The 19,757-nt window shown below is 36.2% G+C and overlaps 1 protein-coding gene across 2 annotated transcripts in view; it reads right to left on the reverse strand.

The window, feature by feature from the left end:
• Nucleotides 1–7,512: 7,512 nt before the first annotated feature.
• Nucleotides 7,513–19,757, reverse strand: part of Abcd3 (ATP binding cassette subfamily D member 3) — a 73,844-nt gene continuing 61,599 nt past the window's right edge. For both annotated transcript variants that reach the window (XM_047555571.1, XM_047555562.1), the window contains exons 20-23: nucleotides 19,299–19,418; nucleotides 13,381–13,485; nucleotides 10,543–10,599; nucleotides 7,513–8,988 (exon numbers count right to left, since the gene is read on the reverse strand). In XM_047555571.1, coding sequence (XP_047411527.1) covers nucleotides 8,911–8,988; nucleotides 10,543–10,599; nucleotides 13,381–13,485; nucleotides 19,299–19,418 — 360 coding nt within the window. In that variant the 3' untranslated portion in view covers nucleotides 7,513–8,910. The remainder of the gene's footprint in view (nucleotides 8,989–10,542; nucleotides 10,600–13,380; nucleotides 13,486–19,298; nucleotides 19,419–19,757) is intronic.

The raw sequence follows: 19,757 nt of genomic DNA on the forward strand, positions 1-19,757 counted from the left end.
GCTATACACCCACAGCATCTATATACCGATGACTCCCAAATGCATCCCCAGCTTCCTTCCCAAACTCCAGAATTGCACTGTAGGTATAACTACATACACAACATCTTTACTTGAAGTCTAACAGGCATTGTAATCTCCATATTTCCAAAGAGAAATCTTTAAATTTCTCCCCAACCCAAAACCATTTCTCTCCTTATCATTCCCATTTCACCAACAGCTGCATCAGCAGTTCAGGTCAAGTTCTTTGGTGCCATCACTGACTCTTCTTTTCTTCGGACATGCTGCTTTCAATCCATCAGTCAAGATGGCTAGCTCCATTTGTAAAGTATGTCCTAATTCCAACAGTCAACTCCTTCTCTGCTCTCTCTGCTTCAGGTCACTCTCCTCTCCTACTAGATAAGTCAGTAGCTTCCTAACTGGCCTCCCTGTTGCCACAGTTGGTCCTTACAGTCCATTTTCCTCATAGCAATGAGAGTAATCCTTTTAAAATGTAAATTCTGTCTTTAAGGATACTGCTCTCAACTTTTCAAGAGGGTTGGTTCTATGATGATGGAGGGGAAGCTGTAATGTTGCAATTTGGATAATCTGAAACCATGTTTCCCAGAATTCTCTTCTTGGTAGTATTCTACATTAGAGTTAACTAAAAGGGATCTCTGCACAGAATTTAGACAGGAGAAGGAATGCAACAACCATTACAAGGTCAGCATGGTTAGAAGTGGTGAGAGACAAATGCAGAGGTGTCTACCCTGTCCTCCTCTCCCTTACTGTGACTGGCTTTTCTCCCTGACCCCTACTGACCAATAGTGTGACCCCACACCCTACACCAGATACAATCTTCCACAGGCTCTCCCCCAACTCTCTGTTGCCAGCTCTCTTTCTTTGGGAGTCCAAGAGAAAGACCACATTCTTTCATGAGGGTCTACAAAAGCCTCAAGAAAGAGGTGGATGGGAGCCCATACTGAGGTCTCCCCAGCTTTCAGAGTAGAGCATCTGATTTCTTGGTGGCTGCCCTGGTTGTATGAAGATCAAAAGGCTGCTCAGCACAAGCTGGTCCATGCACCAAGAGCTTACTGCTCAGGTCTGCCCCACCAGGGGATCTGCCCTGCCAGGCAACCACCCAGCCCTTTGCTATTTAGCCACTTACACCCTGCTCCAGAGCCATGGGTCTTCATGAATTCCCACACACAAGACCTCCATAACAGTACAAGTAAGGGTACACGTCCATGTACACAGTAACCATAACATGCTTCATTTTCCTAACACTGGGTTTTTAATTTAGTCTCCCTTTCTATAGACAGTAGAAACCGTCACAAGCAATTTGGTGATTTCGTCAGTAAAAATCCCTTTTTGTTGCAGTTGTGTCAAAGTCCACAACCCCACTATGCCATTACTGTCCTCTAGCTCCCTCCATTTTCCCTTCAACTTTTCCCTCTACTTAGGAAATCTTGTTGTATCCAGGGATGGTGGGCTGAGGTAGGGGAGCCTTATTGCTACTTGTTGCTACATTCTCTTTAAAATCTGTCTATGTATTTAGTCCTGCCTGTTCCAGAACTAGAGGAAACTCACTTTCACTGTCATATCCCTGTTTACTGCAAAGAGGCTGGCGGTAGTTACAGACCCAAATCTGGCATCCCTATCCCCATGGAGAGGTCAGTACAACCAGTTCCAAAGTCAAGACAAATGATGCAGAAAAAGCAGGCAAGATCCTCCATCTGTAGACTGCACACTCCTTATGAAGGTTTGTCACACATGGGCTGCTAGGATTTTCCCTGTTGCAAAGAATAGGAACTCTTTCAAGAAACCTTAAGCAAAAATGGGAGATGTTTTTTCTTTTGACAAGTGAGTTAATCAGTATAAGTCTTCAGTCTCTTTTTAATCTAAAGTCTGTGATTACATTTTCTTAGATAGAGCTTCAATAATAATTTTTAAAAATCATTCTTATTAGGGAAGATGAAAAATACAAAAAGGAGAAGAATCCAACAATTGTAAAACTGAGAAACTGCAATACAAAAGTTAATACACTTTACAATAGGGATCTAAAAAAAACTATGAAAGATTCCTGACATGACGATCTATAGCCAGTCTAATACTCAAAAACCAACTGAAAACGGTCATGCAACATCTTGCACAGTAATTTGCATTTCTGAGTATATTTCAGGTCAAAGAAGAAAGACATCACCCTTAAAGGGCAGGAAATACTTCTTCCATTATTAACAGCATCTGGACTGGAAGTGAACTTGGTCACTAAGATTATGGCGCCATCTTCAGTTCCTCAGAAGTGTGGACAATTTAAAACCCATTAAGTCCCAAGTTTCCAATTCTGAAAATATTTCAACAAAATTGATGCAGGTGCATTAAAATAGGTTGCAAATCATAATCTAAAGCTATTCCTTATTATCTATCAAGAGCCAAAATACAAACTGTCCTATAAATAAGACAATGGAACCATATATAGTATTTGATAATCTGAAATATAGTATGTTCCTTAAAATAAAATGACAACCTAGTTCTAGAAAATACTTTCATGAGTGCATTTATTATATCAGTTATGTGTGAAACATTTTGTTCACTTGAACGGTTAGATGTAACTTTTTCAGCAAATTTCATGCCATTTCCCCGGTGAATTTAAAGATGTTTTAAATGCCCTAATTGGTCACCTATTACTTTCTCAAAAGAAGAGATGTCTAAATATATAATTATTCCAAAATTACCAAAAGTGGTATATTTAATGCTCAATTTAAATTTTTATAGGCATTCCACATCTGGGATGATGGGACAAAATGGGTTAAACAGAATGTTCATAGACTACATTATAAAAGGTCTAAAGGAATCATAAACACCAAAATACCGTACCTGTAAATAATTATAAATGAAGAAACATGAGTGAAGGTGGTTGGAATAACTGAACCAGAGACTCTTTTCCAGGTTTTTGCAACTGTACCTGAAATGGTCACTTTAGCCCATAGCTAGAGGAGCCATTCTAGATGCTTCTACTTGAAGTGTGGCCTGGGAGAACTGCTTCAGCACCATTTGGAAACTAGTTAGAAATGGATATTCATGGGCCCCACCCAGACCTACTGAATCAGAATCTGCATTTTCCAGATGATTTGTTGGTACACCAATTATTTAATCCACATTCCTGATTTCCTTCACAAAAGTGGTTGGGGGAAGTAGGATGGAGAAGAGAGACAGAAATGCCACCAATGGGCAGAAATTACATAGAGTTGATGAGAAGATACCATCTATTAAACTTAAATTTTATCAGCAAATTGTTAATCCATGCCAAAAATAGAGTCCTGATCATATTGCTAATATCACATATTTCCAGGAGACAGTACTTTGAGCACCTCTGCCTTAATCAACAACTTACTATAGATCACAAGTTTTCCTGCCTTAATTCCAGTGATCAATGGGTCCTGCCTTTAAAACTGTTTGCTTCCTCAGTCTCTTAAGAGCTCTTCTCTGGTGGATTCCCACTGTGACCTCGCTACTTGCTACACTCTTACAACTCTAATATGGTACAGCCGTCATTCACTTTTTGTAGTCCCTTTTCTGGATTGTGATTTCCTTGGCAAGAACCGCATTTATTCATTTAAATTCACTCACTGATTAATTTATTCTAATATTAACACCTACTATGTGCCAGACATTATGGATTTTATTAAAACACGACAACTATAATCTCAGCTCTTATGCCGCTTACACATTTTAGGGCAAAAAATGTCAAGTAAGTCATTAAAATAGCAGATAAATGTTACGAATAGAGAAAGCAGAGTGTTTGAAGGAACTTGCATCTAATTTGGATTTGAGTTTCCTAAAATCTTAGCTGAAGGACACAGTTCACCAAGAAAAGTAGGAAAAGCATGTGAAGTGTTCAGGAAGAGAGGGTGCTTGTGCCATCAAGCAGCATCTTAGGCACAGACAGAGCAGAAGTGTGTGTTGGATGAAGGTTGGACATTTTGTTGCCTCACACATTCCAATGTCAGTCATTTAGCAAAATAACTTTGGCTAAAAAAAAAAAAAAGAATGGGACCAATTATTTTTAAAAATATTTTTAAAGTATTGGCTTATTAACTTTTCAAAAAGTTAAATGACTGTCAATTTTTAAAATTGAACCATAATAACCACCAGATCACAGAACTTACTCTTCCATTCAAGAACTTCCAAAAGGAGCTTCACCTGCACCAACAGGAAGTTCTAAGAAATTAAGCATCCTGAGTCAGCTCTAAATAACTGAAAATGAGTCTAAAGAACACCCCAGAATTGTGGCCCTTTATTTATTTTAGTTTTCTTAAATAAATTAAACTCTTTAATGCCAAAATAAGCAATCTTTTGTAGAAAAAGATATGATCATAGGGACCTCAGAGTCTTTGTGAACTTCTGGTTATAAATGAAACATTTCTCCTTTCATTCCCAAGACTCCGCAATGATACTAAGCAAATGTAAAAGGTTTAGTTCCTTAGGGACAAAAAGGAGAGATGACGTTAATCCATACCTTACAAAATATGCACAGGAAAAAAAAGGAGAGAAAATTAACTTGCTGCCATGAAGATTTCCAGAGTCTCAGGCACCAGGACTTGCCAGATGGAGCAGAGCATTCTTGGAGGGCAGGGAGGAGATACCAAGGTAGGAAAAGACAGAAGAAGGATGAGAAAAAGTAAGTAAGTGATAATCATAATCATCATGTGAAAAGAAGAATAAGAATACTGAAACTTCTCAACAGCAGACTGGACAGGAAAAATAAACAAATATAAGAGGACAACAAAAGTATTTAAGGAGTATTAAATTTAATCATCAGATTAAATTTATCCCTGCTGAACTGTCCACAAATTCAACAGACTATGGATATTTTCAGAATAGATGTCTCTTCCTTCCCCTGCAGTCTTTTCCAGGAAGCTGCTACAAGACATGGTCCACTGATGAAAGGAGTAAACAGAGACAGAGGAAGACCTAGGGTCCAGAGAGCAAGCTCAGAGTGTGGCTGACACTCAGTTTGCAGCACCACCAGCCTAGAGTCCAGGACAGAGGGCTGTAAGAACATATCCAGAGGCAACAGAACAGTGAGGTGATGGCACAACTGGAGATGATGGAGAACTACTGTTATAATTATTGCAGAAAGGACGAGGTTTAAGAAAATGAAAATCAGACAGAGAGAAAAAGATGGTAGGAAAAGAACACTTCTCTTCTTCGTGCTACAGTGAACAATACTACACATTCTTCAGAAAGTGAACTGATTGTTAAATGATTTAACTATACTAATTAAGAACATCTGCATTTTATTGGCTGCAGAAATAGTCTATAAGTGGGCCAGAGATGCACCATATGTTCTTCTTCACAGTGGGCTACAACCACCATCCCAAATCCTGCTAGTGCCAAACCCAAATTCTCACATCTCCGATAAGATAGAGCCACCAGTTCTGGAAGGTCTCTCTTGGGAGGGATTTCCCCTCTTATGCAACCCTGTCCAAGCACTGCCCAAATAAAGCTTGTGTGTACAACCCCTTGAGATCTCATCTCCTTGTCTGCCTCCTGTGTACCTGAACTTACTGAAAGAAGTTACCAAAGTTTGCAGGTTCAAGGGGAGGTAAAAAAGATCCTCACCATGGAGAATGTCAACCACACTGTGAAGAGTATGTGAGCCAGGCATTGTGGCACACGCCTGTAGGAGAATCACAAGTTCTAGGCCAGCCTCAGCAATTTATCAAGGCACTAAGCAACTTAGTAAGACCCTGTCTCAAAATTAAAATAAAATGAGCTGGGGATGTGCTCAGTGATAAAGCACCCCTGGGTTCAAGCCATAGTATCAAAAAAAACAAGGGGTGTTGGGGGGAGGAGAAGGAGAAGTGGGGGGGGGGGGGGGGGGGGGGTAAGAGGAGGAGGAGGAGGAGAAGACAGTAAGAATGTTGATAAAGACTACTGGAATAGCTCCAAACCTAAAACAGTAATGGCTAAGTGAAAAGTGCCTGTTCATGTGTTTAAATATCACAGCAGTAAGTGAAGAAACTGCTGTCACAATAGCTGGCTCACAACAAAAAGAACAAAATCATAAGTGAAAGGCTATCTAATATATATCAAGTTAAAAACCAGGCAAAACTAGATTATGTGATAGAAGTCAGTGGCTAAGAATCGGGAAAACATAAAAGAGGCTTTTGAAGTGTGATAATGTTCTATTTCTTGATTTGGGGGAGTGGTTATTTGTACCTCACCTTCTCAAAAAGTACATTTTCTTAAAAATTCTTTTGAGCTCAAATTTATGAACTTTTTGGTAACATACTGCAATAAAATATTTACAAAGTTTTAAAATGATTTAATTCAATGGGGAAAATGTAGCAGGAACATGAGTGGCAGGAAATGTTTAAAATTAATAAATCAAGAAATACTAAAGGCATGTTATTTTAAAAATTAAGAATTAACCCAATTAAGAGTTAAAAATCGTTGTCCTTAGTGGGTATAAGTGACTGCTTTTTATGTTTTTAGTACTAGATTTCTTTTAAAAGTGAGAAGCTCGTGATATGTACAGAAAAAGGATGTTTTAATCCTTCACAAAAGAAAAATTACTAATGTAGGTTTTTTAAAAGTACACGGCTTCCTCAAATTAACAATGCTAAAGTCTATCTGATAGAAGAAAATTTACTGTGCTTTTAGACACAAATTATGGTTTTAAACACCAAATTTAAAAGTTAAAAAAAATACACATGGAAATGACAGCTACTATAAGATTGCCATGGTTTTAAAGCAAATGTTTAATCTCTAGAAAAGAAGGAAAGAGGCAAACCTTAAGACACATTTTATTCTATCAATGTATAGCAAACCACCATGGTTACTTACATACTTATTTTCTCACAATTTAAAAAGTAGAATCTTAGGATACAGAGTGACACACTTGGTTTGCAGAATGCTACTTGTGGACTAAAGTTCTTACTCTTTATTTTCAAGATTAAATTACTATTTTCTCAGTGTAGATGGCCGCAGGAATTATGTAGAGAAAGATGTTACACCATGTCAATCATGTTTTGGAAATACTGGATTTCTTTATTGTAGACCTTCAGAGAACCTCATCATGTTAATGTACACCAATTCTCCAGAAGGATCTTCCTCTTGAATGGTGAGGCACTATAATATTCGTTAAATTAGAAAAAGAAGACCCAGTCCTTTTTAATGGCAAGAAGGAATTAGGAGGCATCCAGGAAGACACATCCATTAACAGGTTTAGGGCAACCAGAAATCTGAAAATCTGTACTTTCCAGGCCTTAAAATCTTCCTAGGGCTCCAAGTTCTCCTGGGTATTTGGTAGCATTTATGAAGTACACTGAAGATTTTATTAGGATTTTCTAAAAAAGAAATGCATTCACATACAAACCAAATTTGACAAAACTTGAAAAAGAGACACTGGGTGCTAAAGGTACTTTCTGAATGTCCATTTAGTTTTGTGTATTTCAAGTCAAGACTATATGAACTATGCATGAACCACCAGTATTTAAATACCAGAATAAAAAAGAAGCAAAGACTATATAGGGTATCTGATTTTTTTTTTTAATCTGAACAGAAAATAAGTAAGTATACAAGTTTGCTAAAGAGAAGTGGTAAAAATTGAACATTATGTATTATGGAATCAGTACATCAAGTGTACTTCAATAGCCAGTGATTTTAGTTAATTCTGCGAAAAACAAAACCAGCTGCAGAAACAAGAATATAAAATGCCCCTTTCTGAACCCCACATTGATAAAATTGATTTCATATTTAGCTTATTAATTATATTCAGATTCAGTTCTCCTTGTGCAAATAATACATGTAGTCATTAATGTTGGTTTGGTGAACTGAAATTCATTTAGGATAGTTTAATATAATAACCCAAATATGAAAAAGTTATTCAAGATTCACAGAGATAAACCAGTACCTAGGCAACATAATTCACCCATGTGCATAATAATTTTTAACATATTCTTCAAAATAAAATCACGGTCAGAGACTGTGACGGCCCTGCATACTCAGTGCATTGCTTCATGTGGTGCATTCCTATGGCTCATCTAGAGTCTAAGACCATATGACCACCATGCCTCTGAAGAGTAGGCTCCTAACACACAAATCTGCCCAATTCTCTTAAAGATCTAAAATGCTTGTAAGACCTTGGGCTTGGCATGTAAGAACTTTGCATTTTAATATCCCAAACATTGGGAAGACTAGGTGTAACATGTAGTAACCATTCCTTCTAGGCAAGACTGTACATACTTTTTTTTTTACACCACCACAAAGAACCCTCAAAACAATCCTGCAGATTGAGAAGGGCACATTTATTATTTAGCTTAAGAAAATCCAAATGGCTCTCTTGGGGTCAAACGCACCCCAAGGCCTATATAAGGAATGAGTATAACTGGCAGCAAAAGAAATCTGCCACTGTGTGATAAATGCCATTAAGCAAAGAGATGTTATACACTTTAAGAATACACTGTGATTCATTTGGTTCCCATTACCATGGGGCACAAGAAAATGAAACTCAAGACTACTTTATTAGAACTGGACAAGAGATGACCCCAGTTTAATCAGGGCTCTTTACTGAAGGAAAAGACAGAGCCGTAAAAGTCAGATTAGCTGACTTCAAATGGTTTACATCCCAGGATGAATCAGATTACACTGATTTAAGCCCAATTTAATTTAGGCAGGTTTTTAACCACAAGAATAAGGACATTCTTAGTACATATTAATAATTAAACCAACATATACACAATTAGCAATATCCTATATAATATTAAATGTTTTAATGTATTCTCAATTATGCTTTACCTAGTTAATTTGTTGTTTTGTTTTTTAAAAAAAACAAGCTCAACTTTATTTTACAATGTACTTTGTATTTCTAAGAGTATTCTGTAATAATTTTATTTCATTGAAGCAGGTACAGTTCTCTGGATTTCTCTAAGAGCCAAACTCAACTGTATCTTCTGTGATCTGTTTGAATTCATAATTGCCTCTGCCATCCATATGTAGGTAGTACTAGAGAAAGAAGGGAAAAATCAGTAACTAAGAGAAGACATGGAGCTTTCCTTTATAAGAATAAAATACAGACTTTCCCATTCTTTTTAGGTAACCAAATCCACATGTATCCCTCAAATTAGAATACTTCCATACCTCAAGCACCAAGGATCTGGAGCTATCAGTAGATTGACCTGTACCACGTTCCTGACTGCTCAGTAGGGCTGTCTTATTTTTTAGTTGATTTCCTGGGTCAGCTCAGAATAACTTTTTTTTTTTTTTATGTTTTTTTTATTTGAAAGAATCTCTGATTTAATGTTTTTTTGTCTGTAAAAGGGCTATATAATGGACTAAGTAACCTGCCCTCTGAAAATAGGACAGCAATTATAAAGCCTTGTTGTTACTTAGAAATTTTTATTACATAAATAAAAATTACTTTATTTACAGAAAGATTTTTGCTTTCCATTTTTTGTATTGCTATATTTTACTTCAATTCTTTGTGTTTCCCTTCTTCACATGATTACTGATCTGATAGCTGTTTTGTTACTTGCTTATACCTTCAAAAGAGGAGGAAAGGTAAAACACAAGACCTGTCCCTGTCCTATGGCTATAATGTTTATGAACTAAGACAACACAAAGGCTTTGATATATTTTAAACTTTGATTTCTAGTTATTCAAATTTCTCATTCAATTATAGAAATGGATTAATTATAATATTTTTAAAGATAAAAAAACTAGAAGTCACACAGCTATGTGGAAGTGCATTGAATTTTAGTATTTCATATAGGTCACCTCTTTTTTTCTCAAGGTAATCTAAGAAATAGGTGATAAGGAAGTCTACCACTTGTGTACTATCATCTCAACCTTCGTGTATGTGTGTATGTGGTGCTGGGATTGAACCCAGAGTCTTATGCATGCCAGGCAAGCAGTCTACCACAGCAGGTGCCAGCCCTAAGTCACACGGTTTCTAAAGGTAAAGAGAGTAATTTGCATCCCTCATGACACTCAGTCCTGTGCCTGGCAACAAATGGTACTTAATCAGGCATGTATTCTGTAGGACAAGATACCTTTACCATTGTTCCAATTTTTCTCAAACTCCCTTTTGCTTAAAGTTTGTTCATTATTCAGGAATGAAAGCAAGGAATATTTAATTCCCACCCCCAGTAGTCCTCACCTCTACTAAAAATGCTATAAATCTTTTGTCATTTGATTCTTCTTAAGGCTTTTCCCATGTCAATATTGGATGATAATAAAAAGTTTACTTAACCACATTTGTGACAGTATTTTGCAAACTTTATTGGTTTTTATACAAGAGAACCAGTATCTCTAGTATAAAACCAGCATCTTAGTATAACTAGAGGTTGTTTATATAACTTGTAGCTTTCAAAACTGACAACTACAATAATGAAGAAAATCCTATTGTTTTTATAAAACTGAAATAAAATCACCTTTTTACCTTAAGGTGTATGTTTATCAGAGAATATATACCATAAAATCTAAAACCATGTTCATTCCAATTCACATGTTTAAATAAAATAAGCTTTCACTGTCCCATGTAATGAAAGAAATACGAACCTCATGGTGTTTCCAAAGAGATTTTCTGTGTGACACAGTGAAGAGGGTGATGCCAACCTAAAGCAAAGAAAATGGTTTAAGTTTATATCAACAAGTAAAACACTAAACTAGTATATATACTTGAAGCTGTTAAGATGACTACTTTCCATGGTTATAGTTAAAAATCAATGTCAATAAGAAAAATTTACAACTGATGCTGAATGTTTATAGTAATGGAAAGTACTGGCCAGCAATCACATAATAAAAACTAAACTGGCATTAAGTGTATTATTTTGTTTTGGGCAGAAAATATATCTCCTAGCACATTTTCTATTTATCCTGAAAAAATGTAAAAAGATAATCTGACAATAAAAAAATAACAAAAAGTCAAATTCAAGAAAAATTAAGTCAGTATAGCAATGTCTATACTCAACTTGCTTCTCAAATGCAGGGTCATAATATTTAAACTCTTGTTTTACAATGTGTGTTAGAATTCAGATTTTGGACATCTATTATTTAACACTCCCCAGAAGGTTCTGAGGCAGAATTCTATACTTACCACAGCAATTGTTTCTACAGCAATATATATGGACACTGACATTAAGTAAAACGAAAGTTTAAATATCTTTTGTTAGTCAAACCAGGTTTTGTTACCCAATGAGTTTGTTACAACTATGAGAAATCTTTCAGTTTAAAGAGTTTTCTGAATTTCAGACTAAAAGTAAGAATTTATAGTTCTGCACTTCAGATTTTTAAGAAAACACTAATAGATAACAACTGTAGCTGCTCTGAACCAGTGGTTCTCAACCAAGGAATGATTTTGTCCCTCCAGTGACATCTGGCAATGTCTAGAGACATGTTTTGTTGTCACAACTGAGCACTACTGCCATCTAATGGGTAAGTCAGAGATGCTGCTAAACACTGCAGTGCACGGGAAAGCCCTGCCACTGCCTGAGAATCAACCAGCCAACGTGCCAACAGTGCTGAGGATGAGAAACCCTGCTCCACATCACTGTTTCTCAAAACAGACATTTCAAGGCTGACAGATACATGTTTAAGGGTTTCTGGCATGTGTCCCATGATTTCTAACTTTTACTTTCATTTTGATAATTTTTAAAAATTAGTCTAAGTATATTCTAGGTCATTTCTATCATGAGCTTTCAGTGACCAAATCTGTGCTTACACTTCTGCTAGCACAAAGTGGTTTCACTTAAAACCTGTAATGTCATAACAAGAAGTTATGTCACATATAACTTGTGTGTCATAAGTATGGCTGTCTTGTGAAAAATGGTTAAGAATTGCATGATAAAATAAGTATATTATCATTACTAATAAAACATGCAATTTAACTGTGCAACACTGATCTGATTTTTTACATTCATTTCAGATATTATTTTTGCTTATGTTTCTACAATAACTGAATTAGATTTCTACTTAGAGTAGACAGTCTTCAGATTAGAATAACTTAAGTCAAAATATAAAAGTAAAATTCAACCTATAAGATCTAAAAACCTCAGATTTAATCTTTCCATAATTAAATCCCACGCCAGTGACTTACTTTCAGCAAAATGGCATCCACAGGTGCCTTTAATGCCACAAATTCTAAATTATGCTTAAGTTTTATCTATAATTGGTAAATTTATATTGGTTATGTAGCTGTAAAAGAACTCTAAACTTAAGGAGATCACACCTCATTTTCTATCTATTCAAGTTTGAGTGTTATACTAATATAATTTAAATGATCATTGAAGCTGCATATGAATTTCTTTAAATGGAATTTGTGTTTTATAGAATTTATACAATCTATGTAGACAGCCTATAGCTAGACCATAATAGGAAACCACATGGTAAAAATTACTGATGAAAAGTCTCCATATTATTGATCAAATACAGAGTACATGGCTTTATGTACACAAGAATACCACAAATGCCTCTAAAGCCTACAAAATTGAAAATCAATGTGAACAACTGCTTAAAAAATTTTTACTAAAACTTATTGAATAGAGTAAATAATAAACTATTAAACAAATAAAATCAGTAGTTAAAATCTTCCTAAAAAGAGGAATGTAAACAAATTCATTTTTTCATCATTACACGAGTGCTTCTCAAATTTTCATGTGCATTTGAATCATCTGGGAATTTTGTTACTATGTGGACACTACATTAGTAGGGCTTGAGATTCTTCATTTCTAACAAACACCTGAACAATGCTGATGTTGCTAATCTATGACCACAGTTTGATTAGTAGGAATTCATTATATTTATATCCACATATCACATATTTGTGTGTGTATGTATATATACGCAACATGACCTTTTTTATTTACTATAAACTCCCAAAGAACATAGATAAGATGTTAAAATACTCCTGTATCTCATTTATTTACAGAGAAACTATAAAACAGTTAGGAAATGTTATTCTTGTTCTCAAAATCTAACAGATGGTGGTAACAAATCCTTGAAGAAAACAACTGATACTACTAAATAATTATTTAACAAATGGCAGTGTACACAGACCTGTTTCACTAAAAGAAGTCTGGAAAAACATTGCCCAGGACAAAAATAAAATGGATGCATTAAAAACTGCAAAATGATTACCTTTGATCTTTCAAACTAAGTCATGTTTAGGTGAAGTTAATTGAACAATCTAAGAAATTATCAGTTTATTAACTCTTAGTGTCTGAGGTAAAGGGAAAACAGATTCAAACATTTGTTTAAAATTCTTGAAGCAAGACATCATCTTTTAACAAAAATTCTGTTACTTAATAACTTGGAATCTTCTCTTTGGATAGATATTGATTGGATGCAGTTAAATGAGAAGGGAACACAGACCCTCCCACTGAGACCTGTGGCACTCACCTTCCGACAATGACTGTAAATGTAGCCTTCCACATCCACACTAACTGCACTTGTGCATTCATCCAAAATGGCAAACTGGGGTTTATGATAAAATAATCTTGCCATCTGAAGCACAAAAAGAAATGCTTTGTTTAAACACGTGCAGGCTGAAAATTGATAAGCTAAGATAAATTTGTTTTAATTAAATATGCACTTCGGATTCCTATAAAGTAAGAAAGTTATTCTAACTCAAAAATCCTACTTCCCAGAAACAGAAACAAAAATAAAGATAATTGTTTTTAATGTCATCTCAAAAGGGAAAATATAGTACATGGGAAAAATTTATTACTAAGAGTAAAACAAAAACTGATGAGATTAAGTTAAGTTTCAAACTAGTAAAGTTCACTCAGCAAACAAGATGAGGGTAGTATACCTTAACTAAACCTTAGAATTCAGACAGTAATTGGCTCAAGAGCAAAAAGTGTCTCTAAAAACATTTTGTTGCTTAAATAATGATATTAATTATTATTCCCACTTTTTTTTTTTTTTTTTTTTTGATACCAGGGATTGAACCCAGGGGTGCACAAACACTGAGCCACATCCCCATCCCCAGCCCTTTATTTTCATTTTGAGACAGGGTCTCACTAAGTTGCTTAGGGTCTCATTAAATTGCTGAGGCTGGCTTTGAATTTGTGATCCTCCTGCCTCAGCCTCCCAAACCACTAGGATTACAGGCATATGCGACCACACCAGCACCAAGCACCTGTGTATTTTATGTCTCAGTTGTCAGTACTGGGTATGCTCATTTTTTAAAGCCTTTGCTAATTTTATAAATGAAAATTAACATCAAGATTGTAATACCCTTAGATTATCAGGGATACTGAACACTTCCTCACATTTATTTTCTGAAAACTGTTTATAATGATCCTTTGTACAACAGATATTTGAATTTGTTATCTGACCCCAACAATGATCTCCATGTTACAAAACCAACAGACACCTTCCTATCCCTACCCAATTTCTCTTCTCAGCAACACTGTGCCCAGATAACTATTCCCTCCTTTAGAAAGTGACAGTGAAACCAATGGCCATCTTCCCATTTTGTAGGCTGTTTTCTCAGTTTCCTTTCCAGAACTTTGTCTTCTACTTGACCTTTAAATGTGGAGGCTCCTCACACTAATTCCTGATTTCCCCTCTCTTTTTCCTGTGCTATTATCTTTCTGGGTGATCTCATCCAATCTTACAATTTCAAATAGTATTCGCATTCTGAAAACTCCCAATAGATACTCACCCATACTTTTCTAGTTTCCAGATTAATATATATAAATTCCTATTTGACTTTTCCACTTAGATATCTCGCAGAACTCTACATTTTTCAAAGTCTAAAAATCAAACACATTTTCTAGATTTTTCCCTCTAAAAAATCCTCCCCTAATCTTTAACAATTTAGAAAATAGCTGTAATGAAAAGTCTTTCAAGCTAGAGAGCAGAAGTCCTTCCTGATCCTTCCCCTCTTCTCTTCCTCCCACCTATGCTGCCCACACCTCAGTGCATTCCAGTGAGTTCTACAGAATTTAAAGTTCACTGTTACTCATCTCCAGAGTCTGTATTTGGTGTGGAACATGTGCATCTCCTGCCTGGATGACCACAAAGAACCTCCTATTCGTTGCCGCTCTACAGAAAGAATCTGGCTAATTTTACAAATGAAAATTAACATCAGGATTGTAATACCCTTAGATTAACCAGAAAGAATCTGTCAGAAATGTAAATCAAAACTTCACTCTGGCTTAAAATCCTTCAAAAACTTCTAAATTTTACTCTGAATGAAATTCAAACTCCTCACCAGGCTTCCAAAGGCCCTGCACAATCTTACTCCTGCCCAGGATCTAACCTCATCATTCTAGCCACATAGTCTTTTTCCAACTGCTAGGAACAAGGTCTCTGAGGCCTTACAGGTTTAGACATGTCATTTTTTCCCTATGGCTCAAATGCCTGCTCCTTACAACTTGCAAATTACTGCCTAATGTTACCTTCTCAGACAAACCAACACTGATCGCTGCATTTCAATCCAAGTGCGTACCCTTGTACGTAGTGAATTGTATGTTTGTCTTTGGTTACTCACCTAGACTATAGGTTCACAATAGTAGAGAGTATGATTTAACCACTACTGTATAGTTCAGCTCTGCAGAAAATGAAGTTTATAGACCACAGGGAACCTTAGTTAAGGCAAAGTCTGACTTTTAGATTAAAAGAAAAAAAGAAAGAAAGAAAGACCTAACAATGTCTTTCTGAAAGAGAAGGGCTAAAAGAGATTAAATTTAGATGAAGGTCAGGGTGCAAAACTGAAGGCAAGGTGTATGATAAAGTCAAAACAGAGAGGTCCATGAAATCAGATGGAGACATTTAGCCTTTCCCAAGAAGGATGGCACACCTGCCAGGACAGTAGAAACAGGGCAGAACAGATCAGTGCAAAGTCAATAAGGAGACATGGCTATGGGAAGGCATTCCACAGATGCCTCTCCTCTCTGCTCCCCAGCACTACACTCACCTTCACTACCATGCTCACATGGAAATTTTCTGTGTGTGTGTCTCTCTCCCTTTCTTCCACTATGCTGTCAGCTACTTGAACTCACAACACAAGAAAGCTGCCAAGTCATACTGCTGCCTGAGTTTAATAAGCCTACCCACTTTACCAGTTTTAACATTCACTAGCTATGTCTGCTTGGCAAGTTACATAACTATATGGAAGTTCAATTCCCTCTGTAAAATGAGGCATTCCTAGTTCTTATTACACAGAACTGTTCTGAGGATTAAATGAGATAACCTGTGTAACATGCTTGGCATAGTGTCTATCACTTATTAAGCAACCAAAAATTAGCTATTGTTTAACTGAAATAATAGCCTCTCTCTTTTTCTTTAAGTACAAAATGAGCTATTTTTCTGAGAGTGGTAGAGTAAGCAAGGGGGTAGAAAACTCAGAATCGGTAGTTCCTAAATGAGTATCACAAAAAATGAGAGAGGAGTAAAAATAAGTACAATGATTGCCACTTCACACCGTGAGCCCCTCTAATACTGGAAACCATGAAAGTGTGGTGGCACCAATCCATACACCATCATCTCAATTTCTTCAGCTGTGCTCAGAAGCCTTATAGAGAAACCCTAAGACAAACAACTTCTTTTGGGTTGGAGTTTAGAAGAAAAAGGAGTAGGAAAGAAAGTCAAGAGGCAAAATCACGTGTTCATCTTTTTAAGAATGTCTCTGGAGCATCTCCTATGCACCAGGCCCAGGACTATGTTCATGTATTGAACAGGGAAGGAGGCAGAGTCCAAAGAGGACCAAATAACATACAAAATGAAGGGAAATATTCTAGAGATCTCAATGAGTCTGAAGAAGGGAGACAGCCATCAATTTAAGGCGAAAGAAAAAAAATTATTAAGATGGATTTTAAAAACACTAAAAATTTTATGACAGTCATATCTCTGATATAAGGGTTTGATCCCTTTATACTTCTAACAATATTCCAACTTCTCTACCATATGTACTTTTTCATAATTCAAGTTTTAAAAATTACTAACTAGGGAGAGCAAGAATAAAGAATGGAAAACATCATTTCTGATCAGAGATGTAAGACATCCCAATTTATGATATCAGTTGAAGCAATTCTGGTTAATGATGGTTGGGTCCAAATGGGTGCAATGAAAGGGAAATGTCATTTGAGATGTCTAGGAACATGAGGAGAACTGCGGAGGCAGCCCACCTGCACATTGACGGCTACCTATTATATGGGGATTAAGAGCAAGAGCTCCGGTGTCAGACCCATCTCACTTGAATCTCAGTTCTGCCTTTTAGGTGTGTGGCATTAGGAAGCTAATTAAGTTCTCCAAGACTTTACACCTGACTGTACCTCACCTCCCAGGAATGCTGGGAGGATAGGAACTGTCATTTGAAACCAATCTTCCCCTCTTCATTATCCCAGTGTACTTTCTTCATAGCTGTAATTGAAGGTTGCCTAGTCAGTTGAGAATATATGGAATTCCTGACAGATTATAAGGGCAAGACCTAGTAGTGCCTTGCACAGAGCAGATTCTCAGGTAATACAGTGGAGGCTTGTTTCACTGCTGAAGTAATGAATTGGTCATCTTTTCCCCTACATGTACTCTATGTTCACTGGACCTTCCTGTGTCAAGCATTACTCCATTCCCTCTCATGTCCCAAATTCAAATCCTGACCCTCCTACCCAAGTTTCCTTTGGTTTTGTTTTACACTAACCTTCACTTAGATTGTTTTGGGTGGTTAGGTCTTTCAATTCTGCTCTTCCTAAACATTATGCCTTCTTTCCCCCTAACTTTTACTTTGACAATTTCGATCCTACCAAGACAAGAACAGTAAAATGAACACACATACATTCAACCTCCTTCACCAATGTTAGTACTTGTTGTGTTAGCCTTCTCTTTCTCACCCTCTGAAACAAAACAACAAACCCTCTTTTAAACCTTACCTTCAACTCTCCAAACACTGACCTATACAGATAACACCCTACCAAGGACATGGCCATACTCCAGACACATGGCACCATAGATGAGCTTTCCCCATTTCCCAAACAACTATTACAGATCACCCGGTTTCTAAGGGTTCTCCCTGCACTCTCCACCCCTTCCTTTCCCCAGATATCCTCTCACACCCTTGAATTTCTTACTTTCAAAAAATATTACTCCATCTGTACCTATATACCATGCACACAGAATTTCTCACATTTATTTAGGCACATTTATTATTCTTTCTCTGTGTTTCCACTGGGTCCATTAGTGAACTTCCTCCTTTCATTTTCTTTGAAGTCATAATATATGAATTTAAATTTGTTCTCAACTTGCAGTTGTTTCTATAGTCATCTTCTAAACTGGCTTCTAGAAATGCCCAATTGTTTCAAACTCCCTTCTCCAATCCAATTTCCATTTTGAATACAACATATATCTCTTTTCTCTTGTGTTTGATTTATTCCTCACTCTAGATTAATCTTATGTTATAGCACTAGCCAGGCAAATAACAATATCAGGTTGATAAGAAGTTCACATAAAGTGGGCATACTATGGAAACAAAAAGCAAAATTAGGAACCAGGAGGCACCAAAAGGTAGACTATAATAAAGATAATGGTAAGAAATTCTACCATAAATCATTTCTTTTGTTTTTCCTTATCCATAGTTTTCTCTAATTTCTATAAGGCTAACACTGAGGGGGGAAAAAAATCCTCTCACTCTACTCAAACTACAGTATGCCTAGGTAGAAGATGATCCTTCAGAAGTTATCCCTCTTAACAGGGTATCCAAAGTATCATTGTTAACACATATGTTTAGGCCATATTTTTGCTCTCAGATAAGTTTTGTTGTAAAAATTAAAATAGTCCTTTTTATAAGTTTCCTTGTATTAGGAAAATATAAACATTCAAAATAACTTTTAGCAGTAGATACTGAGCCTTAAAGTAAAGATACATATAATAGTGGAGGGAAGGGCAAGAGCAGAGAATAAAATGATAATAAAATTGAGTTGATGACATCTAATACTTTCAGCTATTTCAGGGAGAAAAGCATAAATAAGACAAAACAGGTATCTGTGGGGAAAAGATACTGAAAGAGATCTCATAACCCAAATAGATTATATATCCCAGGTCAATGCACTACAGTTTCCCCCAATTTTGAGAAAAATGCATTATATTATATCATTGGATCTGCAGTTTTTCCCTTCATAGCATTATTAATCAATTTTTCAGAATTCTGAATTTATATGCAAGTTAGAAATTCTCAAATTTACCACTTAAACTAATCTGTATTGTAATAAATGCTAAAGAAGACAATAAAACTCTTAATTAACCCAACTGCTGAACTCTAAAAGCAACTTTAAGCAAGCAGTTGCACTTTACCCAAGTCTTCAGAGTATACTTACTGCCATTCTCTGTTTTTCTCCTCCACTAAGCACATCCATCCAATCCTGAACGCTGTCCCAGCCTCCTTCCCGTTCAAGGATATGACCCAGCTGCACATTGTCCAGGTACTCTTTCAGTACCTTTCAGCAAATGATTAAAGACAAGAATCAAGCTTATGCTAAACCAATATTCTCTATATTGCTTTATTTACATTAGAATCTCTATAATTCCATTGCCAATGCCACTTAAAGAGGTACTTTTCAGGAAAAAAACATGGCATAAAAGTAGTCCTGAAATTTTCAGTGCCTTAATTTTTTTTTTTTTTTTTTTTTTTTTTTTTTTTTGGTACCAGGGATTAAACCCAGGGGCACTCAACCACTGAGCCATATCCCCAGTCCTATTTTGTATTTTATTTGGAGACAGGGTCTTACTGAGTTGCTTAGCACCTCACGCTTGCTGAGATTAGCTTTGAAATTGCA

Source organism: Sciurus carolinensis, chromosome 1 (assembly GCF_902686445.1).
Source record: "Sciurus carolinensis chromosome 1, mSciCar1.2, whole genome shotgun sequence".
In the NCBI taxonomy this organism is placed as follows: domain Eukaryota; kingdom Metazoa; phylum Chordata; class Mammalia; order Rodentia; family Sciuridae; genus Sciurus; species Sciurus carolinensis.